The sequence below is a fragment of the Microcaecilia unicolor genome, chromosome 13, assembly GCF_901765095.1.
Source record: "Microcaecilia unicolor chromosome 13, aMicUni1.1, whole genome shotgun sequence".
Taxonomy (NCBI): domain Eukaryota; kingdom Metazoa; phylum Chordata; class Amphibia; order Gymnophiona; family Siphonopidae; genus Microcaecilia; species Microcaecilia unicolor.
Window position 1 is genome coordinate 58,845,839 of NC_044043.1, and position 26,054 is coordinate 58,871,892.

Here is a 26,054-nt window from a genome sequence, read left to right on the forward strand (position 1 = left end):
GAGGGAGCCAATGAAGTGAGTGTAGTAAAACTGGCAAAAAATAAGTATTGCATCAGATTTCTGAATAGATTGAATGGGAGAGAAATGGTATAGTGGGAGACTGTGAGGAGCATGTTGTAGTAGTCTAAACAGGAGGTAATAATAGTGTAGGTAAGGATTTTGGTAGTGTATTTTGAAAGAGATGAATTTTAGTGATGATAGATGGGTTTTAGCGTTTGTTGCTTATGTGCAAGAGAGAGTGGAGGCTGTATGAATTTCAGATTTGGTGCTGAAACTGGCCCGAAATCTGAATTCATCCTTGTTTTGTTGCAGTTTCACCTACTGCCTCTCTCTCCTCCCCCCCCCCCCCCCCCCCCCCAAATAGGAGTAGGTTACCACACCCACTCTGGACATACCTTTAGGCCCACCTCAGGCCAACCTTAGAGTCCCTGCCATCTAGTGACTAGTCAGGGCAAGAGCAGCCCCCAGTCGCTTTTGCCTAGGCCAACTCCACTGTCAAAATGGCTGCTAAGAACCCCATCTGCAGTCTTACAAGGCTGCCTGCTGGGGTTTGTGACAACTAGTTTGAGATTGGAGCTGGTATGGGCAGGAATGATGCCTAATTGGAGCCAGCATGAACAAGAGTGGCACTAGTTAGAAATACCATGTCCTTTACTGCTGTGTTAATAAAATAATGTCTTTGCTGCAGGTGGTACTCCTAATTGCAGAGTTACAAGCCACATAAAATGGGTGGTACATAATGTAACTGTGAGGATATTAGGCATCCAATAGAATACGCTAGTAAAGTCTGTTCACTGAATCTCTTCGCTTCTCAAAATGGGTTACTGTCTCTAGGAATTGAGTCTTTCCTCTTCTCACTCACAGTAACTTCATGGAACTCTGGCATGTTGCTGTTAAAATGCAAGTGTAAAACATTCAACATCCAACATGCCATTTGAAGTGTGATAAGAAAATGGTAAATCTTTGTTCTGCTTATTGGAGTTAGGGAATGAAAGAATGTTGGCAAATGATGATGTCACCACTAGGTAACAGACTAGAAACTTCAGGATTCAAAACATTCATACATGCTGACGATGTTACCATATATCTAACCTTCAAAAAGAACTGTCAGGTTCTCAGGTTCAGAGCCCGCGGGGCCGGGCTCTGGAGCAAACGTGAGCCCTTGGGCTGCTGCCGAGGAGCGACAGCAGCAGGCAAAACCCACCAACCAACACTGGGTAAGCACACCGGTAGGGACTGCAGGCACTGCCCAGCGAACCGGAACACATGGACTGGAATCCCCCGGACTGGAGGACACAGGACTGGAACACTGGACTGCAATCCCCCGGACTGGAACACACACCGGACCGGAACACACTGGACTAGTCCCCCGGACTGCAGGACACAGGACTGGAACACGGGACTGGCGCACACTGGACTGGTCCACACAGCTTCACCTGCACTTAGCTACTAAGCCCCCCAAGAGTTGAGCTCATGGGTTCGAGTAGCCGGCAGGACTTACTGGACGACACAGGGACCAGGACTAGAAGAAGCTGTAACTGAAGTGCACCTAACTCCTAAATTGACCAAAAGTGTTCCTAAGCCTAAACTGATCTACGTGCTCCCCAATCCCTAAACCAGCAGGAGTGTTCCTAACAGTAAACTTACAAAAGGACTTCCTAAGCCCTATACTAAACAGGAGCTCCTAATCCCTGCTCAAGAAAGGGACTTCCTAAGCCCTAAACTAACAGAGCAGGGAACTAAACACAAAGCTAACACAGGTGCTACTAAGCACCAAGCTACAAGCAGAGCTTTACACTAATAAGCTAAACACAAAACTAACCAGCTACCTAAGCACTGCTCTAGCTAGCTAGATACAACTAACAAGGTGCTTCCTAAGCACTACTCTGGCAAGCAACCAGAAGAGCTCCTAGCACTAAAAGGGAAGACAGGGGAGCTACAAGGAAAAAGCAGTGAAGCTCACACATAAGCCAAAAGTGCTTCTAAAGCACCAAACACCAACAGCAAAGACTGCAATGCTCCCAATAGCACAAACACCAGAAGTATTTCTAACAGCAACTCAGGCAACACACAGCTGTAGTAAAGTAAAACAATTAACCCCATGCTGCTGGAAGCTGCCAGCACAGAGAGACAGAGCCAGCTCAGAAAGGACAGAGAAAAGAAACAAGCCAGCTAAGAAGCTGACCCCCAGGAAAGAGGTAAGTTTGAGAGGGGTTCAGACCCCAATCATAACAAGAACATTCAAGACATCAGACATCTTATAAAAGACAAAACTTGGCTTAAATTTGATGGAAACCTGGCCCTCAGAATCCAAACTAAAGCTAAATAAAAAACCTAAATTCATGGTAATTAACAACCTATTTTACCAAAACAACTACAACAGTTTCACAATTGACAACACTTGTTCCCCATTGACAATAATCTGAAATTTCTAGGTATAATGATAGACAAACATTTAGCGTTTGATAATCAAGTTTCCTCAGTAATCACAAAATCTTTCAGGTCTCTTTGGAAACTAAAAAGGATCAGACCCTATTTCCCATCAGAAACATTATTGGTACAATCACTAACGTTATCCCAATTTGATTATTGTAATGCCTTTTATGCTGGCTGTAAGGAGTACCTGTTGAAAAAACTCCAGCTCAAAACACTGTATCCAGGTTCATAGACAAAATCTCTTGTTTTGAAAGTGCTTCCCTTTTATTAATCAAATTACACTGGCTTCCCATCAAAGCGAGAATCACCTTCAAATTATGTACCTTTTTCAAATCCTAAATGGCATGGCTCCAGACTATGTGGTACCATTAATAAACTTACCTCAAAGAAACGCTAAATATGAGGCAAGAAACTATCTTGGACTACATTGCCCAAATTGCAAAAAGTGATATACAAAACTGTCCACTCTGCAGACTTCACTTACCTAGTAACCAAATGGTGGAACTCCTTACCACCCAAGATAAAAATATATACAGGAATATACTAGATTCTGCAAAATCCTCAAATCGTTCCTATTCAAACAAACCCTCACAACGAACAACCATATCTCAAACAACTAATTATTACCTGGTTATTACTCTATTTACCATTAACATTCTCTTTGCTTCATGTACAATTTCTTATTCATAATAGATTTTCTAAATGTTAAACATCCATAGCTATCCCAGTACATTTATGATACTGTATTGTAAAATTGGATTCTTAACAACAAATTACTTTCTTATGCATTATTCTTTATGTATCCTATACTGTTTATTGTAAGCCACATTGAACTCAAACTTGTTTGAGATAATGTGGGATATAAATGTTATAAATAAATAAAATAATCCCAATGTATGTAGTGCTTTTCTTCCTCTTCCTACATATACTTCCAACTCTTAGACTGTATATAAACTTTCCAAAGGAAGTGGGAACAGTGTTCTTCAGCTACAACTAGAGAATCTGAGAAATAGGGGGAGAGAGTGGGTGACTTCAATTGACTCATAGCTGGAAGTTATTAAACTCTTGGTTAGTAATGTTTAAATGCATTTCATGTGCTATGGTTTGTCTCCAGGTATTTCTTACATGTTTCTTGTGTTTGTGAATACGTGCTGCTTATTTCTAATTGAGATGCTAAAGTTTTAAATCCTGATTGTGTCATTACATGATTGAAAAGAATATGGCATTAAGGGCTTCTTTTACAAAGCCTCACTAGCGATTCCTACACGGCAAGTGAGAGGAAGCTCATTCAATTCCTATGGGCTTCCTCTCATTTACCGCACAGAAATTGCTAGTGTGGCTTTTGTAAAAGAAGCCCTTAATGCCATATTTTTTTCAATCATAATAAGAACAGTTGAAAACTAAATGGAATCTGTTTATGTAACACTGTATAACACTGTACATGCTCCCAAAATTGTTGAATAGGTTTGTGCAGCGCTCCGTACACTTTGTAGCGCTTTAGAAATGCTAAATAGTAGTAGTAGTAGTAGATTCACAAATCTAATACATGACCTAATATAACTGCCCCTTGGTGACATTGCTTTTGGTAAAAACTCTGCTGACCTCTCAAAATAGATTTGTATTTACTTATTCCAATTTACCATCCTATCTTGGGTGGGGGTGAGGCTTGCAGATCGCCTCTAAAATTCATCTCTGTTTTTAAATTCAGAAGTCCTGTAAGCTCATGCTTCTAATTAGAATGACATAGTTTAAATTGTTTTTGAAAATGTGCTTGTGCCCATATGATGTCTGATATTATCTGTGTGCTGCAGGTGGCTGCTGCGGATCGGATGAAAAACAGTATGTGTATGGAGGATGGGCATGGGCCTGGTGGTGCATTTCTGACACACAAAGGTAAGGAAACCTTGGAGCCCAATTTTTATGTAGCAGTGACACACACTGTTTATTTCTTGGGGAATTTTGTGCAGTGTTTAGAAATTCTGCATACTTTGTGTCAAAATAGCACAATATAATTCACTCTGAATAATTAAAGCTGTTGTACATATCCTGCAAAAGTAGATTCCATCAGGCTGCCTCCCACTCTTTCCTCAGTCACCCGATTTGAAGTTCTTTCCCTAAGCTTAAGCCCTCTGCATGTATTTTTTTTCTCTCTCTCTCATGTGCGTTCACTCCTACACTATCATTTTCTTTCAATAAACTAAAGCTCTCTGCACGTGTAGCGGCTCCTCTTGCCCAGCCTCCATTCTTAGCTCCATGAAGTGATGTAGTAGCTGTTGCCGCCTCTGTCCTGAAATGGACGTCCAGCTTGTGAAGCCTCTGATCCTCTGGTGATGATCCCTACGCCACAAAGGATGGAAGGACAGGGAATCCTCCAAGAAGGAGAGATAGGGATCCTGATATGACAGGACATTAAACTTTCCTGCCAGCCCAGCAGCTGTTGATCTCTTGTGGTCTGGTCTGACTTCACCATTACCTGCTTCCTTGTCTTTAGCAGCGGATGAATCCATTACGAATGGGTTGTGTCCACCTACCAGCAGGGGGAGATAGAGAACACTGAAAACCATAGTGCCTCTAGGACGGCTAGCTTCATCTGCCTCTCAGTATTTCTCTATCTCCCAGCAGGGTTGGACACAGCTTGTTCAGCTCCTTGAAAATTCTGCCTGGGGTGGATCCTGTGCTTTTGCCAGTTGTAGCAGGGGTGTTGAGGCTAAGTGGAGCCCACTTTAAAGGCACATAGGTTCGCCCTTTCCCTGCCTTTCCCTTCCCCCTGTGTGGATGCAGGCATATAGGTTCCCCCTTTCCCTGCCTGTCCCACCCTCTTCTGCCTCCGGAGTGCCTCTGCAGCTTGGGACTGGAGAAGATCTAGGGCAGTTGGGTAAAAACCTGAGGGACTTCCAAGTCTCGGAGATTGCCAGGGGACGAGTTTAAGGATGATTTTTAACCCGCTTGGTTTTGTCGTAGGTTTTGTGGGGCCAGGAAAACCACTTTCAGGGTTTCCACTTCCACTACGACAAGCCACCTGGCTGCTGATAGAATGAGCTCTGTTTCAACTCCAGGCCAGCCATGCCTGCTGCATCCAATGATGGAGTCTCAGTTCACTCCTCAGGCAGGACTCCTGTACTGGTTTCAGGAGGAGTGGACCAAGATTACCTCAGTTCAGATGTGTCTTAGTTTTTCTATTGCACAGTTACAACCTGGACTGCACTACAGATTTTTCTTGGAGTCTACATGCAAGCTCAAACGCTGTCAGGCAGTTGTTGCCACCTTGCCAATGTTTCTTCCTTTAGGCACAGTCGAGTCTGTGCCCAGTTGCAATTGGGGAATGGAAAGTTGTTCCCTTTGCTTTGTAGTTCTAACCAGGGAGCTTCCTTCCAGCTGAGTTTGGACATCATAAGAGTCTAGGGTGTTCACGTTTCAGCTTTTCACAATGGGAACATTGCAGTGTGTAATAGTTCTGTCTGGTGGGGAGAGTTTCTAGCCTCCCTGGACCTCAAGGAAACTTACTTTCATATTCCCAGTGCTCCTTGCTGCAGAGGGATCTTAGCAATTTATGACCATGTCATTCAGCCTTTCCATGTTGCAGATGACATTTTTGCAAGGTCATGGTGGCAGCTTTCCTTCGCAAGGATGGATTGCAGGTTCAGCCATATCTCGTGACTGGCTGATTTGTGGCTCTCTCTATCAAGAGACTCTGCAAACTTTACCCAAGGTACCTACTCGTCTTCAGTCCTTAGGATTGGTAATCAGTGTCACCAAGAGTCAGTTGTTTCCCTTACAAATCTTGGCTTATCGGGGGAGTGCTGTTCCATATAGGCTTAGGAAGTCCTTTCTTTCTTTTGCTCCTCAGCAACAGGTGCCAACCCAAGTCAGGTTTTACTTTCTCTACCAAGTCCAGGATATGGGAATAGGTTCAAGTTATGGGCACAAGGTTCTCTTTTTTGGACATTCCCCCATGGGCCTGAGTCGTATCAGACCACTTCAGGGGTTCCTTCTCTGCTTTGGTCCCCATCTCTATGGTTCCCTTCAAGCCAACTTAGTCTCCATGGGTGATTTCAACACAGCTTTCTGCTGATATTTCAGTTCTGTCTCCCTGAAGGTGGCTATCTGCAACTTGTAGGCTGCTAGGCTGTGCCATAGCTGGCGGCAACAGATTTCAGAGCCCTTCCAGAAGGCAGACAGTCAACTGCCTCCTCACTTGCCAGATGTAGTCGAGGCAGGCTTATTTGCCAGTTTTCTTCTATGATTTGTTTTGGGTGTCACATCAACAGACATTTGTGGCAGTCACAGCCTGCCATTTGATGTGGTTGCGCTGCTGGGTGGGGAATGCAGCTTCTAATGATGGCTGGTTCAGCTCACTTTTCAGGGCAGCTATTGTTTGAGGACTCCATGAAGTTGGTGGAAGACCTGGGTGACTTATAGACTCGGCGTCTTCCTGAGGACATGTTTAAAAGTTCTTTTCGGTTGGGTCAGGCTCGCCCTTATATTTACGATACCAGGGCTATCGTCCTGGGCAGCCTAGTTTTCTTTAGCGATCCAGTCCAGGCAGGTTCTCGGAACTCCCAACTTCATCTGTTTGAGATCCTCTGGATTTCTACTGGTGACGGGCGCACAGTGCTGTCTTTTCTGCATACGGTGGTTTCTGCCTTCCATCCCTTTTCACCTTTTTCTCTTCCCGCTTCTTGGATGTTGACCATATACTCCTGTACTATTTGGAAGTGACCAGCGAGTTCCGTGGGTCAACTCTTTGCTTCTTGCTTTGCTCAGGACCATAGGAAGGTACCATAAGAAGGCTCACCATTTTTAGATTGGCAGATGTGGGCATAGCGGTTTTGATGTCATGAGGAGCAGACCTTTTGTAGAATAGGCGTCAGTGTGAAGCTGAAGAGCTGTTTCGCATAAGTGCCATTTTATTCAAAATCCTTTTAGGGGAGCAGCTGCTCCCCTTGCACTCCACCTAGCTATGTCTCTGCATAGTGGGATAGTGCCTGGGATGACCCACTTAGCAGAAGTGACTTCCTACATAGCCTTATGCACTGCTAAAGACTGTAGTGGTCTTCTAGTGCTCACCATTTTAAGATTAGCAGATGTAGTGGTGGCAGGATCAGAAGCAGACATATTCAGAACCTGGAGAGCCTTAGGTTTATAGGAAGGTAGTGACTCCTTACGAAACACCCACACTGCAGTAGGATCATCGGATTCCTGACCTGCTGAGCAGAAACGCCTCCCGGCATACCCTCATATTGTCCTCTTGCTGGTCACAAGAAAGGGCATCTGGTTTCAAGAGCCACAGTGGCCGTTGGCTAAGAGAGGCAATTTCTTCAGCTGGCCTCTGTATGGGACAGTCTCTCCCGTTGCGAGTGGCAGTGCTTTCTTCCAGAGCGCAGTTGACTTCCTTTTCGGTATCCCGTCTGGCTTCCATGGTTGCCCTTTGCAGTTCGGCCACTTGGTTCTCTGTCCTGCTGTGGATGGCTTTTTTGCAGATCACCCACTTGGTCTGCTGTCCTTCCCTTGCCAGGCTTTGCAGGCTTGGCATGGCAGTTCTAGGCATTCCAGATTTGACGTGGCAGCGCATGTAACCGCGGCCTGTGGATCATTGCTCCAGTCTGCTGAGGTTGTAGTACCCCGCCCCACTTGAGGACTGCTTTGGTACATCCCACAAGTCTCTGGATTGATCTGTGGGACGCTATGGAAGGTAAAATTAGTTCTTACCTGATAATTTTCTTTCCATTAGTCCCAACAGATCAATCCAGAGGCCCGCCCTTTGTTATTCTGGGTTGAGTGTTTTCTTCTAGTTGCCTCAGTTTCATCAGATTCCTTCATTTGATTTTTGGCTACAAAAAAAAAAAAAAAGCAAAACATAAAAGAAACCTTCTGTTACCCTCCTGCAGGAGTGGTTGAGGAGCTTACATGGGCTTTATGCAGGCAGGAGAGGACTTCTTCTTCCTTCTTCCACTGCTTTGGTATCGACAATACTGAAGTTAAGGTGACTACACATGACCACATATAGTAAACCTCTGAAGTTCTCTCTATCTCCGCCTGCTGGTAGAGGGACATAACCCACAAGTCTCTGGATTGATCTGTTGGGACTAATGGAAAGAAAATTATCAGGTAAGAACTAATTTTACCTTACTGATGTTTGCCACAATAGAACAGACTTGGGGAAAACCCCAAGTGAACTGATGCAGAGATGGGGGGCTACCAGCCAGCTCTAAGATAGAGGAAGCAGCGTCTTGCAGATGTAAGACAGACCAGAGCTCTTTAGACATGAAATAGAGCAGCCTTCCACAGGTCTGAGCTAGGGCTGGCAAGACAGCAGATAAACTAAAATATGCTACTTAAGAGGTGAAGTAGCACAGGGTTCCACTGACCAAAATCAGGGCATGCTTGTGCAACCCCAACTAGAGTAGGCTCCTGGCAATCCAAATTAAGGTAGACACTAGCAGAGCTCTTTGCAGCCCTAAAATACCAGGATCCTCATTAAGTATGACTTACACCAGGCTGCTGCAAGTCCAAAATAGAGCCAGGTGCTGCAGGTCTGAATCAGAGGAGTATTCACCACTCTAAAGTATAGCTATCTTCTGAAGATTAAATTGGAGCAGCTTTCCGCAGCTGTGGAATAGAGAGGACATATACACATTCACATAGGAGGAGAACCTAGTAGCCTTGAAATATCAGACCAGTGTCTGCGGCATCCAAATAGAGGAGACATGCATAGCTGTGACTATAGCAGAAGAGTGCAACACTAGAAAGTAGTGAATTAATTCACTGTAAATGTTTAGGTCTTTTTACCACCTCTCCAAATCTTCATATACCAGTTACCCACAATTCGTAGAGATAAAAAACTGAAGCTGCCGCTTATGAGAAAAGTAATTTATTTACTTACCAAGTATTGATACAATTAATATTTTCTCATGGGGGATAGAACTGCTGCATACATATGCTCTCTTTATCTATCACTCCAACATACTGAACTGAAACAGCTATTTTTTATACACTTGTATTGAACAATGATGATTTACAAGGCTTCAGCAAGTTATCTTACTCGGGATCATCTGGTCTTCTTTCAAAACTATCTGGTTTCCCTCACCTGCTAGACCACTTTCTCATGTTTGTTTATGCTTCCTCCTTTCCCAGGCCTGTCATGTCAACCCCTTTACAGATATCGGGCTATGTGTAACAAGACATTGTGGTTATAGTGAAATGTAAGTTGCCCCTCTTCAACCTTCCCCGGGCCTTATGTTACTTACAATATCTTCCCATCTAAATGATCCCGGAGGAAGATAACAATGCTAGACAAAGGAAATCATAAAAGATTTAAACATCATCAATATACATCTTCAATCTGTGTTAATGTGTAGTTTTTCATACAGAACATTGTGTCCTATGGGTTCTCTCTTACTTAAAGCAGTTTCAATTAAACGTTGTACTAAGCTTCTGATACAAGGTATTACACAACAGCCAAGAAGTACAAATACAGCAATAATGATTATCAATGTGGTCAAACCAGATAATATGAAGGTTTTCCATAGCATGGTGAACATTGTATAAGCAGTTAACATCAATAGTACATAAAACAGCCCACGATGCAAGGAGATAATTCGGTAAGAAAAATAAAATCTTTGGAAAAGTCCATAGTATGTAAACGATTAGAAATCAGAGTATTCAAAGTCACTTAAAATTTCGTTGATCTGATAAATAGACAATCTTGACATTAGAGAAATTTATAAGTCAGTGTAGGTTCTGGTATTGTGAAGCAGCAGTCTGTATATGGTTGAGAGGCTCACACAGGCAGGAACCTAATAAGAAAATGAGACCCTAATTCTGTACTGAATGAACATTACACTTTAGCTGTAACCATTATATTTTAGCTGTAACTAATGCATTAGAAATGTTGATAAGAGACAGAATATAAGTAGTTAACAGGCCTAGGTCTCCTGTAAGTCTCCTATTTATAATGCTTTTGCTACCATCACCCCTTCTGTCTGGCATTTTCCTGGGAAAGGCAAGGCAGAGATGTTTGGGCTTATAAACAGTCACCTTCCGATGAGTGATAGAGTCTGGGAGAATCAGCTAACATTGACAGTGTTACATCAGTACCATCAATCAGACCAGTGGGAATTTCAGTTACTTCTTTAGCCAACTCATTAGCCATATGATTACCATTAATTTCAAATAAAAACAGTGTCTGTACGTAAATTTTCCTATAGCGTTCTTATAACACAGCAAACACTCTATTTCACAAAGTGATGTAACTCAGGAAATGCCCAGTAAAAGAAAGCATACTTCTGATTCCATTTCTATATGTGTGAATGAAATGAGGAAAAAAAACATAGCTAGAATCTGTGACTATGTACAATTTCAATAAGTATTTCATCCGCAGTGGAATGTATGTAAGGGGTAACATAAGGACAGACCAACAAATGAAAGACAAAGAACCAAAAGGTTGTAAATTAGATCATGCTATTGAAATGCAGTACTGGGCAGGGCATATCCTTTAAATAAACATGGAGTTATTCACAAGTATGCATGATAAAAAAAATTTTTCTTTTATGATGCAAAGGTAGTGCCAGGTCAGCAGTTAATTGTTTCGGGCTAAGAACAAAAGGTAAAAATCCTTATCAGTAGTGCTGGAATGCCGCTGTAGGTAGTTCATTCAGCTGGCCTTGCTGGCCCTGACTGGAAAAAAAAAACCTGTTTATCATTTAAATGGAGACCAAGCTATTTACACGGGAACATTGCTAAGTAAACATAACAAACAGAAACGCCGATAATATACTTAAACCAAGCCATTCATGCCAGACAAAGGAAACAATTCATCTGTGCACTCAGATGATCAAAAGAAAAATGCTGCTTACAGCTAAAATTAAATATATCCCTAGTTACAGTGCTTTAGAGTCATGAAATCAAACATTCAAAAAAATAAGGATGTAGAGAAGTTTCCTGTGGCCACCAAGAATTTCCTCCAGCAATCCTGTACTCCTTTTTGGGGTTTTTTTTTCATAAAGCACTGTAGCTTTAGCAATCCAAGCAACTGTAACCATCTGGAAATAAGAAAACTACATCACAAAAATTAGCATGCCATCAGAAATACAAGAGAGTAAAAGTTTGCAACATATAGATAAAACAGGAAAAAATAATGTTGGCATGAGCATGTCAGGAAATCTAATAGCTAATGTAAAAGCTACCTAGCTATGAACCATACAACAGAATTCAGAAGAATTAATGGCAGTAAAAAGTACAGATCCTAATGAGGTAGACAAAGGTGCATCCTTGGCTGACCTTTACAAGATTCACATAGATCAGGCAAGAAATAGCACATAAACATTTGCAAGTCTTATGAACAAATTTGGAAATTAAATATTGTATTGTATTTTAAATATAAATCACATTCCTCCTCTGTGGTGTGAATCGGGCCCTGAAACACAAAGCAGTGGGAAAGAATGGTATTCCACATACTGTAAAAGAAAAGCAAATTTGGTGTAATTTAAATATAAAATGCAGTTAAATCAGCAGTAATAGGGACAGCCGAATAATCCCATAAGATTTGAGTGAGAAAAAAATCATAACGAGAACAAAGGCACTGTCCCAGAGAAAGTTCAATACAGGACATAACTGATGGGCAAAACGAATTTGCACAGCTCAAAGAAGATAGCAAAAGGCAATTTAAAAAAACCCCAGTTTATTTCAAAGAAAAAGTCTCTGTACAATAAAGTTCAGGAATCTCTTATAATGCTAAAAGTTAGTGCTCTCAAACAAAGTAAAGTTTCTGCCACGTAACTTAAAACAAGGCAATTAACAAAAGAACATGGCTAAATATACAGGCAGCTGATCTTCCTGAAAGAAAGCACAAACTGGACTTCACTCACGCCCACACCTTATGAAGGATAGCAAAAGAAAGAAATGATCGCTGCTTTCAATCCAGACAACCTCTGCTGGGAAGCACGGAAAAGAATGTTTAAAAAGATATGACTTTCCTATCCCCCAGATCAACTGCCAAAAAAAATAAATGTTTTAGTACACAAAACAGCTCTCTTTTATCAAGTAACACAGACTGTTTGCAACTAAAAAAAATATCCCTCTGTTCGCTACTAAGAAATCTCTCTGTACAATAAACTCTCCACTGTTTCTCAACTTATTTCAAAGTTCAAACAGTATTAAATGCTGTGACAAGCTGTTAGCCCTCTCACAAATATCCAAGTCTCTCAACAAGAGTACAAGATAATGGGGCAGGAAAGATCCCTCCTTAAACCAGGACAAAAAAGAGGTAGACTTTAGCAATTTATGGCATTTTACATTGTACAATTTAATATCCTGAGCCATTCTTAAGGAAAGAACAGTACATACGCAAACTACAGATACTGACTTTTTATCATGCACCCTCTTCCACAAATCATTTACAAGTTCTTTCTCCAATAAAGAATTACTGGTGCACGCAATTTTAAATGCACTATCCATTTCCTACCCTCAATGAAATTAGTTGAGAATTAAAAATTAACTTCTCTCTTCAAAATCTAAATAAAAAAACATAGCAATACTTACAGCAGCCGACTTCAAACTTATTTACGCGCACACTTTCAAGTATACCTGCGACGTCTGTACCTCTCACCACTTTTATGCTGGTGAACTTTATCGCACCCTGTGGCCTTCCCCCACAGGATTCAATACCACTTCTCAATTTGTCAGCTCCGGAGGATCCCTTCTCTGAGCTATCGATAAGTCTCCACAGACCAGCTGCAGGAATAGTCCAAGCTTCTTTTATTGGGGCAATCATGTGTAATCCTATCGATGTGTTAGGTTTATTTGAAGTGTCAGACATGACGATCAAACCAGGATAAATTTGTTTATATCCCACGGCTGTACCACAGGGAATTAGCTTAGTTTGGGATAATTCCCTGGTCACGGGATCCGCTGATGCCTGCTCGTATGAAGGAGGGCATGATGGGTTGGTTGGTGGTGGTGGTGGTGGTGGTGGAAATTTAGAGGAGTCAGGTAGACTCTGGGATTCAAGCAATTTTTCATCCACCAAAATCCATTTATTAATAGCTTGTAAATGTTTCAAACGTGCTTTACCCTTTTTATTTTTCTCATCATCCTAATTAATAATTTGCACCTCCAACGTTCTATGTCTGGCTGCCTGGGTTCGTAACATCTCCTGACTTCAGCCAGCCTCCAGCGTTCCATTCCCCCTCACTGTCCCGCCCTCGCGTCAAGACGTAGTGACGTCAGGAGGGATGTTATGAACGGAACGGAAGCCAGCACCAGCCAGCCAGAGAACGTTCAGGTACAAATCGAGGGGAGGAGAGAATCGCGGGAGATCGAGGGGAGGGAGGGCAAGGCAGAGGAGAATTGATGGATATGGATGGGATGGGAGGACAGTAGAGGAGAGAATCGCGGGACTCGGATGGGAGGGCAGGGAAGAGGAGAATCGCTGGACATGGAGGGGAGGGCAGGGGAGAGAGAAAAAAAAGCTTACATGACAGCCTTCTTAGGGCCCGTTTCATTGTTGAAGAAACAGGCATGGTTCCACTAGTAATCAATTAATTGTGAATATAGCAGAAGTCTGCAATACTGTAAAGTGAGAAGACTTGGTGCAGTTGTGAACATTTCTTTTAAAGTATTTTGTACTAGCCCTCCTGCTTCTCCCCCACTTTTTTCTCTAACCTGTTTTTCGCTGGCAGCAAATAACTAGTTTTAGTCACTGCATGGCAGATTCTTCTGACCACAATGTGGAGGAAAAGTGCTGCTGGTTTTACTATATTGCATGCTGCAACTGTGTTTATCGTTTTTTACCATTAGGGGAGAGTGTTATTTTAGTCCCCCTATAGGTTCTTCTTTATAGTTTACAAGCTTTGTATTATCTTGTGCATTTGACATATGCATTTTTGGACCTATGTATTGTGGATTCCTGATGCAGGCTCTATAGCCGAAACACAGCCTGTGTCGAGTCCTTTTTATGGTTGTGTATTTCTCCATGTGTTTTCATGCAAATTGCTGTCAGTAAAAGGTTTTTAAGAGACCTTTCTGGCTACACACTTATCCATGGTCATCTCCAGAGATTTAATTGAAGTCATTCACAAGATAGCTGTGAAATGGGAAGTAATATGCCGGACATTGATTGATGTGTCCCTGATGCAGAGTTGTCTAGAAGCAAGGGAATCTTCGATTTGCTACAGGAAGAACTGTTCCAGCAGTTGGTAATGGAACGCATGCAGGATGGAGCTATTCTGGACTTGGTGCTTACAAATGGGGAGAGTGTTTCTGATGTTACAGTGAGTAACCATTTGGCATCTATTGATCACCGAATGGTGTAGTTCAATATTGAGAAAACGAGGAATGGAAACAAGAGTCGGGCTCTTCAAGAAAGACCCGAGACATTGAGTGAGGGTGGTGAACTTTAATAACTCAACAAGGTACCATATTTCAGCACACAGGGTGCCTTCTTCAGGAGTCTGCACAGATACAAATAAATGCATATCAACAAAACGTTTAGAAAAGTATGCTAAAGTTTGACATGGACATTGAATATGCAATAGGGAATAAAAAATCTAAGAAGTATACAGACAATCAATTGAACTTTAAAGTGAGTACTAGGCGTATATAAACATAAAAAAAAAATTTAATGGAAAGCTTTATAAAAAAAAAATCTTGGAAAAAGTACAAATCACTATATGAAAAGGGTTACAGGGAAGACAAACCAATGTACAAAATTGCCATTATAGGGTCGACAGAGTTTTATGTTGCATTATGTACTGTATATGAAAAAATGTAAGTGAGGCAGGTGAAACCAGTGATTTCTAAGACAGAAGGTAGTGGTAAATGGAGTTTGCTCTGGAAAAAAATGATGTTATCTGTGGTATGGCGCAAGGATCCGTCCTTGGGACGGCTGTTCTTAACAGCTTTGCAAGTGATATTGCGGAAGGACTGTCTAGTAAGGTTTGTCTTTTTGGGATGATACCAAACTCTGTAATGGGGTAGACATCTCAGAGGGTGTGGATAGCATGAGGAGAAATCTAGTGAAGCTTGAATAATGGTCGAAAAATTGGCAGCTAAGATTTAATGCTAAAAAATGCAGGGCCATGCACTTGGGCTGAAAAAATCCCAGGGAATCGTGTATAGTATAGGGGGTGAAGTACCTCTGTGTACAAAAGAAGAGAGGAACTTGGGGTTGATTGTATCTGATGATCTTAAGGTGGCAAAACAGGTAGAAGAGGCGATGGTCAAAGCCAGAAAAATGTTTGGGTGCTTAGGGAAAGGAATGGCCAGTAGGAAAAAAGAGTGAGAGTGCCATTGTATAAGTCTCTGGTGAGGCCCCATTTAGAACATTGTGTGCAATTCTAGAGACCGCACCTTCAAAAAGATACAAGTAGGACAGAGTCGGTCCATAGGGCAGCTACAAAATTGGTCAGTGATCTCTGTTTTATAAACGTATGGAGACAGACTTAACATTCTCAATGTATACGCTTTGGAAGAAAGGCGGGAGAGGGGGGATATGATAGAGATGTTTAAATATTTCTGTGGCATTAATGCACAGGTGGTGAGCCATTTTCAAATAAAGTAAAATTCCAGAATGAGAGGGCATAGGATGAAGTGAAGAGGTTATTGTCTCAAGAGAAATCTAAGGAAATACTTTTTCACGGAATGGGTGGTGAATGCTTGGAATAGCCTTCCAGTAGAGGTGGTAGTGATACTATGAATGAATTCAAGAAAGCATGGGACAGGCACATGGAATCGCATAAGGAGAGGAGGAGATACTGAATGCTGCGGATGGACAGACTGGATGGGCCATTTGGCTTTTATCCATCTTCATGTTTCTAAGTCTGCAGCACTTGAAAGTGAGGAAATATATGTAGCTGTGACTATAGTAGAAAACTGCTGCACTAAAAGTGAGGAGACTTGTGCAGTTCCGACTATAATAGATGTCTACAGCGCAGAAAATGAGAAGGCCCAAGAGGCCTAAAGAGAGAAGACTTCTGAAGGTTTGAAATGTAGGAGATGGCTACAGCTCCAATATAGACTTCCTACAGCTGTGAAAGAGAGGAGACTTCTGGAGCTCTGAAAAATAACAGACGTTTGCCTCTGTACTGGAGAAGAGACTGCTGAAGCTTTGAAATAAAACAAAAGTCAGAAACTCTGAACATCTGAGGCTCCCAATGGTAGCAGCTATCTGTACTTACAGATGCCATGTGGAGCTGTGAAAAATAAGAGGGCCTCAACTGTGAAAGAGAAATCTCCTGAATCTCAAAGGCCAGCATTCCACGGGATCAACATATATGAGATCTGAAACCCATGAACTGCTTTAGGGTAGATGCCAAGAACTTCAATTGCCATAACAAAGACAGGGATTGACTGCCACAGAAAACTCAGCTTGAAAATCTCTGTAGTACTGCCCTGTAAAGCTTTGCCACATCGAGCTGTCTCCCAGTTCATCTCGTCTTTGGGGGTGGTTTCTTGTGGAATGCCAAAATGTTGGAGATTAAAACACACTAGACCAATAGAAAAATCACAACTGTTCCCCAAAGTTACAAGGCGCTAGTGTCCCTCTTGCTGCAAATAAACAAAAACAACTGGAGGCCCAAGAGACTTCATTTGGTTTTGTTTTTTTTTTTTAATTTTTATTTATCATTTTCACATTTTTACAAGCATTTACTACTTGAATAGGTAATACAGTTAAGAAATCACCACATAATTAGGCAAAATAAAACAGGAAAATATTTCAAACTTATATTAGACCACCAAATTTGGAGGGGCTAAGAGCCGTTGTCTTAGGAGAAAGAAATTTAGTGGATCACATGGCAAGATTGAAATAAAGCAATAGCAGATTAAACAAACCCCAAATTTATATATGATTACTCTCCCCACATCTTAATCTTAAGGCAAAACGTAACGGTTTAGATTCAAAAAGCATTATAGTAATTTTTTCTGTGAAATAAATTGTTTTAAGTGTTCGGGTTCAAAGAAAACATATTTTACCCCTAAATATTTAATATTGCATTTACAAGGATAGTTCAAGTGGAATGAGGCTCCTAGAGACAAAGTTTCAACTCGAAGTGCTAAGAAGTCTTTCCTTCTGCTTTGAGTTTGTTTAGTCACGTCCGGGAATACCCAGATTTTCTCCCCATAAAATGGGGTTTGCAAGTTCTTCAAAGCCATCCTTTGTTAAGGAACTGTGAAATTCACAAGATCTGAAGGACCCCACGTATCTGGAGTTAGCCAAAGATATTCGGGATGCAGAGTAATGCTCTAAGGAAACTTGTGGTTGCTGAAGCTACCTCTGAGCTCCCAATGAGGAAAAAATGACATCAAAACTAAAGCCTCCCCCACCCAAAAAAAAAACAAATCCTGCAGGACTGCCAGAGAAATAACTTCTATTCATTTTTTAGTTCCCTGTTAAGGCAGCTTTCTCACCTTGCAGCCAAGCTGAGGTAAACCAAAAGACTAGGTGCCCAGGGAAGCAACAAAATGCCATGCGACCAAGCAAAGGAGAACTAGATAGAGGCGTCTGATGAACAAGTAACAAACTTACCTCAAAGCGCCTCCCCCCCCCCCCTTTTTTTTTTTTAAGAGAAAAAGTGAAGGGGAGAAGGAACCTGGCAACACCAGCCTCACCCTGGCTCCTGGCAATCTAGAGCCCCAGTTGCCTGTCCATACTCTGAATAGAGAAAGAGGGGAAGTAGGGATCCAGCACCACCAGGTATCTCCCCAGCTCCAGGGAAGCTAAGCATAATGAAAAGGGAGCCTCTTCCCATCGGCTGGACTCTGTGTTCAACTGACACCCCGGCAATCCACCGGATCAGGAGCTGGTTGATAAGTACCACATGGGAGCTGGAAACACAAAAATGCTGAGCATTCTGGGACTGTGCAGTGCCCTTAAAGGGCAAATTGCACAGAACAACTTTCTTTTTATGTCTTCATCCACTGGTGGGCATACACAACAGTCCGATTGCTCTGGTCTGGGATGGATGCAAAAGAATGCAATTGTAAAAAAATTTCTTCTGATGAGTTAAATAAGACTTTTGGGGGAGATATTGGATAAAACCAGTAATTTTTTAAGAGAAGCAACAAGACGTAAATAAAATCCTTGTAAAGCAAGTAATGGGAACAATTGGGCTGCTTATCTCATCTTATGTACAGCCTTCAAACTGGGGATGGCCTCATTTGTCATGGTTTTTACCAAATAATTTAAAACAAATGCATATTTTCAGTTCCGTTCCTTGAAATGAACTGAATGGCCACCTGATCAAAAATAAGTTTGATCCATTATAGTCAGAAAACCACCCTCTGTCCTTGCTTGGCCAAACCAAGGAGGTTTAATGACAGGAAGACAGCACAACGTCAAAAAGCTAAAGCCGGTTCCCCCAGCAGCTGCCATCCTGGTATGTCCAAAACAAACAGTCAGCTGCTGCATCCATGTTGTTGTGCATTGTTATTATATCTCAGTTATATTTTGAAATGTGCTGGCTTGTGCAGCATAGGGATGTACACAGAGGAACTACATTTGGGAAGCTTTCAAATAATTTTTTTAAAAACTGTCTGAGCACATGGGGCAGTGAAAGGCTTTCAGGGGTTCTGTGTGCGCGACAATGAGCTGAAAGAGAGAGGAAGACGGAAACTTGCTGGTCAATATTCAGCCCATACCAAAGCTGTTTAACCGGGCAGGAGCCTTTTCTGCCCAACTATATTGCTTTGCATTGGGCAATTGTAGTCTAATCACATCAGACAGACAGGAATTAATATTCATTATGTGCTAGATGCTAAATGTTAGAAGGTAACCAATTTTGTAACTTGCACATGTATCAACTTTTCATATAACTTGCAATTCGTGTTCTCTAATGTTGTTTTTTTGTTTTTTTTTTTTAGATAAATAAATAAAGGTATATAGCACAGCACTGAAATCCACAAAACAAGGTCTGGAGCACTGACAAAAACATAACCCTCCTCCCCTCCACAGAGCCTCAAACTCCCTGATCCCCTCTTAACAGAAATAATGCAAAACCAAGGAGGTTTAATAAAATAATATAAACCTCACAAGTTTTGCTATTGTTTTCAATAGTGATTGCTATTTTTTTGGACAAACCAATATTGCAGCAAGTTCCGCCCACTGTCTTCAGCCCAGATAATGGGCCAGATAGGCTTATTATTTGGATTTTGCTCACATGTTGTCTCCAGTCATTAAACCTCCTTGGGCCAAATACAGCAGAGCTACCTTGAGAAAAAAACAAAGACGCAAGAGTTGACTTGCCAATCATGTAGAAAACTGTTTGACAAGTAGCAAAAGAAACATGTCCCAGTCTCAAGTCTTTCAAATCCCATGGTTTATGATGTCAGCAGGAAACTGAAAACAAATCATTTTCTGTTTATTTACTTTTCTAGATTTCACAGGAATAGAATGGCTTGTTGACTTCATTCTAGGAAAGTTTTTTTACAAAAATAAAGCCAATAATATCACATTTAAGCCCCGATGCGCAAAATTGGTGCTATTCTGAATAGCACCGTAAAAATACTTTTAGCTTGGATGCCTACATTTAGATGCAGGAAACAGATGCCAATGTGTGTTCTCACTTTAGGTGGTTTAAATCTTTTATTTATTTTTGCATGGATGCTTTAAATTTAGACGGAGGAAACAGGTGCTAAAGTGTGCTTTTGCTTGGGTCTGGTTGTACGGGCTTCTTTCTGCTTCCAAAAGCAATAAAACTGGCAGATTTTGCAGAAAGAAGCATGAGAATCCATGGGAAATCCTCTCTTCCAACACCCTTAAACCTGCTCTCTTTCCTGGCGTTATTTTTTTGCAGTGGTAAAGCAGTTTTGTATCGGGCGTTCTTTTGTGAACATTGAGGAGGAATACAAAATTACCTCATTAACATGAGCTTCACTACATTCACATGCTACTTGAGTTGTTTGTATGCTTGTTTGATTCCACACTCCGGGCCTCTGAACATTCTGTGCAGGTAAATGCGGACGCCAGTACGGCGCTAATGGCCTCTAGTGCCGCATTTTACTTTTGAGCATTGGGGCCTTAAGGCTCTGGCACAGTTAGAGAGGAGCTGAGCTGCTGTACTGCTATGTATTTACAGCCTGCTTCACTGACACAGACTACTCAATAATTACTGTGGATTCTTTTGGATTCGTATTAGGTAAATGAGACCTTTATTAGAGGTGCTAAAATCTACAATGATTAAGATATATACAATGATTAAGCTATATACACACAATGATTAGCTATATAACTAAAAAGATAGCCTATCTATAAACAATCATTACATCACTGGTCTCTACATCCTAAGCAATGCTAAGAGTTCCTAGACCAGGAAAAGAAGCAATAATACACTATACACAATCATCACTGGTCCTTACATCATTCAGGCTCTTATCAGCTGGGGGGGGGGGGGGGTGCCCTGTTCACAGCGAAAGCCAGGAGTTTCTTGACCAGGAAACATGGTTCTCTGCACAGTTCGTACGTTACTCACAGATGAGCTCCCAATTTCACTGAAAGAAACTTCCCTTTTTATTAGGCTTAAAACTCATGTTCAGAGCTAAGGAAAATTACAGGATGCTTCTCTGTTTAGGTAAACAATCCATACTGTGGGAATGTGGTCACATGTTTCCTAGTCCAGGTGGTCAGTCTGAACTCAAAAACAGGCCCTATCTTTCCCTTCACATAACAAATGAATTAGAGCTGTGTCTTCTACATTCCAACTTATTTTCACACGATCAAAGTCAATCATTCCCAAACAGAACCACTTCTAATAAAAAATGTAGACCCCGAGTGCACTGGTCGGTCAAGGCAGAGTTGAAAAACAAATCTTTTAAATTCACTTGTATTACAGCTGCCTGATCCAGCTTTTCAGAAAAAAAAAAAGCTGCTTGTCCTGCAACTGTGGACTGTGCATTAGAAAACAGAGGAGACTTGACTTTGAAAGAGCAGAGTTCAGGCAGGGGAAATTGGGGTTAAGAGTATATAGACGCTGTCTTTGAGTGTGTAAGTCACTCTGCTACCAAAGTCTAGCATGCTATGTGAGTGCATAGTGACCACCCTTACTAGTCAGGGTAGAGATCACATGCATACACTGCAAAAATAAAAATTCCGGATTACTGTAGGAATGTAGCTATATAAGATAACTAAGATAAGTGCTGTATGCTAACTGAATAATGATAGTGGCAGTGCAAAATTGATAAAAGATTAAAAAGTATAAAAATTAAAGAAAACGGAGGTTTTTGAGCCAATGAAGAATCCAATCCTTGAGAGTCACACAAAACATTGAAATAGTGACCGGGGATAAACAGAGGCTTTTCCCTCCATTAATTAGAAAAATTAGTAAATACAACGTTATAGCAACCACTGAGAAGGTATTTGGAAGTAATTTTATTGATTTTGTGATTGAGTCCTTTTGTTTTAAAGGTACCTATATAAGATCAACAGACTGGCTTGCTCTAGCCATATATTCTCAGGATGGATAGTGGTACACAGCTTTAGAGGCACTGCTTCAATATGCATTAGAATTCTTCATTGGTGCTGCTTTTACCTGCCTCCTGGTCTTCATTCTGCTACTTTGATTTCACATGTTGGTCCTTTTGTCCTAGAAGCTGTATTTGTGGCTGGTGGAATACAGATGAATGTTGAAGCTGTGATCTTTTCAGTGTAGGGGCCCTGTGTGTTTTTATGTGATCTTTTTGGTAGTGCCACAAAATAGGCTTTTGCTATCAAATTCTCCTGGGCAAACCCGTGTGTGGGAGTAGGTGGACTTGGATGCTCCTTGCTGGATAAATCTATGAAAGGAATTTTGTTTGTGCAGCACAGCTTTAAGCATATGTTACGCAAAAACTTTCGTAAGTATCTTGGAAGCCAGACAAAGTTGTTGAGGGATATCTGGTCTTCTGAAAAAGTATGCTTGGGGCCAGTGGCGTAGCTATGGAGGGCCTGGGCCCCCCCCCCAAATTGGCTCTGAGGCCCCAGGTTTGGCTGGTGGGGGTCCCTGAACCCAACCCCCCGCCAGCTGCAGCGTTTATCTGTCCCGCACTGGTCTCGCACTTGCCTCTTCTCCTTCCAGTCGCGCCATGCATGCTCTCATTGTAATGAAATTGAGTATGCTCGCACATGCTCAGTTTCATTAAAACAAGTGTGCAGTGTACGGAGCGCTGAAAACAGGAGAGGAAGCAAGTGTGAGACCAGCGCGGGACAGATAAACGCTTCAGCTGGCAGGCAGCAAAGGTACCTGGCAGGGGGAGGGGTTGGAAGCGGCAGCAGGGGAGTTCAGAAGTGGCGGGGAGGGGCAACGACTGGGGGAGGCGGGCTAAAATGTCCCCCCTCCACACACACACTTTCGGCTGTGGCCCCACCTCCCGCCGAGATCTGACTACGCCCCTGCTTGGGGCTCAGATTCAGTGAAACTCAAATCCAGAAATTTTGAAAAAGTAGATTGTCTACTGCTGTACTAGTCGCTGTTTGATGTGTGTTCATTAACTAAAAGGCATTTATACATTTGATTAAATATTTCTTTAGCAAAGGTAGCAACCATTTTTATTTTGTCTTTTTTTATTTTTTATTTATTTTGTCTTTACAAATATGGTAACCCTAGTTTTCATGGCACTCTTGATGCTGTTGAATCTGTGCCAATGACAGCCAGCAAGTTTTAAGCAAGTTTGATTAATAGTGAGATTTTCTATCCATTTTTAAAAGTGCAAAACTGCTTCCCCCATTATCTCGAATGGAAACAAATGAACCAAACAAGGTGATCTGAAAACAAATAGAACAAGTTTTGTTCGGTGCATACTGCAAACCTATTTCAAAGAAGATTTCTAATGAAACACTTGTCTAAGATTGAACTACAGTGGTCCAGTCTCTAATTCAGTTCATTCAGGTACTTATATACATGGTTGCAGAGATTGTTTAGACAATTTGAACGGATTACTGTCTCAAGCTCCCTGTTTGATCTTTGCAGTTAAAAAATTTCAATTACTGAGAAATTGAGTGACAGCTTCATGTGAAATTGTCTATATAGTCTAGCTGGTTACATCATCCATACTTTCAAATATCGTATGCAGCTTTGGATTACTGATAACACACCAGTAATCTCCATTTAGTCTTCTGCACCACATAATGTGAATTATTAGTTCTCATTTTGTGACAGGTGGTTGTAAAACAAAATCTAGTAACACAAATGGAATACTTCAGCTACCCAGCCGCTAACCCCAACTATTGCATGAACAGAAGTAATTGCATCCCATAAGCACCTGGCATTTGATCAGGATCAATGCAGTATCTTCCATTGTAAGGCCCAGATGCCCGTAGCAGTGCCCATTGACTCAAGTACAGCTTCCTGACTCTTTGTCCACTCCCCCCTTCCCAGCTCCTCCAGAGACTTGCTGCTGGCATTGCCTCTGGACTAGAGATCCATTTTTTTGTTTAGTGCTGTGCAGCTCTCAATTTAAATCATACAGTTCCTTACCTTCTACATCATTCTCATAAGACTCTGAACACCATTGCAGTTTTGGCACTGCACATCTGTTACTTGCGTGATTATGGTGACTTAAAAAAAAAGCTAGAAAAACTGTTCCAGAGGGGGTGCCTGCAGCAAACTTCTGAAGAAGGTGAAGGGGGAGTTAACAAATGGAAGGCGGTTAGCTTAGCAGAGTTTAAAAAGGGGTTAGACAGTTTCCTAAAGGACAAGTCCATAAACTACTACTAAATGGACTTGGGAAAAATCCACAATTCCAGGAATAACATGTTTAGAATGTTTGTACGTTTGGGAAGCTTGTCAGGTGCCCTTGGCCTGGATTGGCTGCTGTCGTGGACAGGATGCTGGGCTCGATGGACCCTTGGTCTTTTCCCATTGTGGCATTACTTATGTACTAGGGGAAGGGGAGAAAAGCAAGCTTCATAGGGATGTGGATGGAGACGGGGATGAGTTTGACTGGAATTTTTTTTTTTGTTACATTTGTACCCCGCGCTTTCCCACTCATGGCAGGCTCAATGCGGCTTACATGGGGCAATGGAGGGTTAAGTGACTTGCCCAGAGTCATTGTGGAGAGAGTGTAGGATGAGATGCTGGAAGGGGAGAGAGGGAGTGCAGCAGAGACGGGTTGGGGAGGCAGGCTTTGTGTAGGAGCAGACAGTTTTATGTGAGTTGCTCTGAGTGCTCCTAAGTAGCCAGACTGACTGCATTATTGGAAGGGATCATCCCGCTAGGCTGGCCACATCACTGGAGTGAGGACTACTTCCATCCCCACCCCTCCAACCTGTAGCACCAGTTACTTTTGTTCAGCAATGATCCTGGTGCTCACATTGAAGTTTATTTGCCCTTGTGAGAATAGTAACAAGCACTACCTAGAGCCTTCACTATACCAAGACCATCTAGTTTTAGTTCTTGTTAAAGTTGCAGTACATTTAATTGAATGGTTTACATTCACTTTCCCCAGGAATTGAAATGTCCTAGTATCTGGCCCAGTCTCACTAAAACACCAAATTAAAAAAAAAAAAAAAAAAAAAGGCAAAACTTGTAACTTTCTCAAACTACTGTGTCCCAGGCAAAACCAATTTGTTTGCCTAAATTCGCAACATTCAAATTACATGATGAAAAATGTAAACATTAAAACAACAAACTTGAAAATCTTCCTTTTATAGCAGAACCCATTATATCAAATGGTATTTAATATTTGCAAATAGAATCCCAATTCATGCTCATAACTTAGTGTGCCCCAGCTTTCCTTTTGGTGGAATGAGTGTTCTCTCTGGTAACTGCTTTGTGTGTTTGCTGTCCTCCTACCCTTATTTACTGCTGTTCAGACTGTCATTGGAGGTTATGACCATCCTTTGTCGCTGCGAGAATATTGAGACATCGGAGGGGGTCCCGCTATACGTAACAGGGGTTGCACAGGTAATACAGCACAAGCTTCCTAACTGTGTGTCTAATTCTCTTCTCCTTTCTCTATTTTTGTGCAGCAGCAGCAGCAGTGGAATTTCAAAAATGAAAAAACACTAACCTTTTTATTTTTCCTGATGGTACATGAAACTTTGCAATCTCTCGTCTCCTCCATGCTCTGGTTCTTGGCAGTATAATGCTTCCTGCAGTTGTTATAGAGGTAATGTAGAGTGAGGGCTTCTAAAAAAAGCTATCTTGATCATGGCAGCAGAACTGCTATCTTGGGGAAAAAAAAAACTTAAGATACTGTTTTAAGTATTTTAAATAATTCTTTTGATGATTTATGAATAGTTTTTGATGTTTTTGAAATATATTTTAAAATGAATGTGCATTCTTCTAGTGTCCATATGAAAAACATCTCAGAGAAGGTCTTAGACACACTATGCTGTGAGTAGTCCTGATCACCGAGTAGTAGACGGTGGGCCCTACTGTATGCCGTTTGTTTGTGTACATGTTATGCATCCCTAGCGCCTCAGCAGTATGGGTTGTGAAGCTCCCCTGTAAAAATACTTGTAATTCATGCGTAAAGGGCATTTTAATGATAGTTTGGCATCATTTTATGACCATCAATTTGACTATCAGAAGTGTATAAAAACAAATTCTTTTATAAATCATGGGCATGTAACATTATCCCTTATCACTGATTTTTTTTTATGTGGATGCAGGATTGTGACTGATAGTTACAAACAAGATAATTGGAGT

The 26,054-nt window shown here is 41.6% G+C and overlaps 1 protein-coding gene across 2 annotated transcripts in view; it reads left to right on the top strand.

Moving 5' to 3' along the window:
* The window catches only part of FLOT2 (flotillin 2), a 98,821-nt gene that overhangs the window by 25,144 nt on the left and 47,623 nt on the right, over positions 1-26,054 (top strand). The window contains exons 2-3 of one of the 2 annotated variants that reach the window (XM_030222288.1): positions 4,248-4,329; positions 25,217-25,307. In XM_030222288.1, the coding sequence (XP_030078148.1) occupies positions 4,248-4,329; positions 25,217-25,307 (173 nt within the window). The remainder of the gene's footprint in view (positions 1-4,247; positions 4,330-25,216; positions 25,308-26,054) is intronic. The other variant, XM_030222286.1, reaches the window with a different exon arrangement.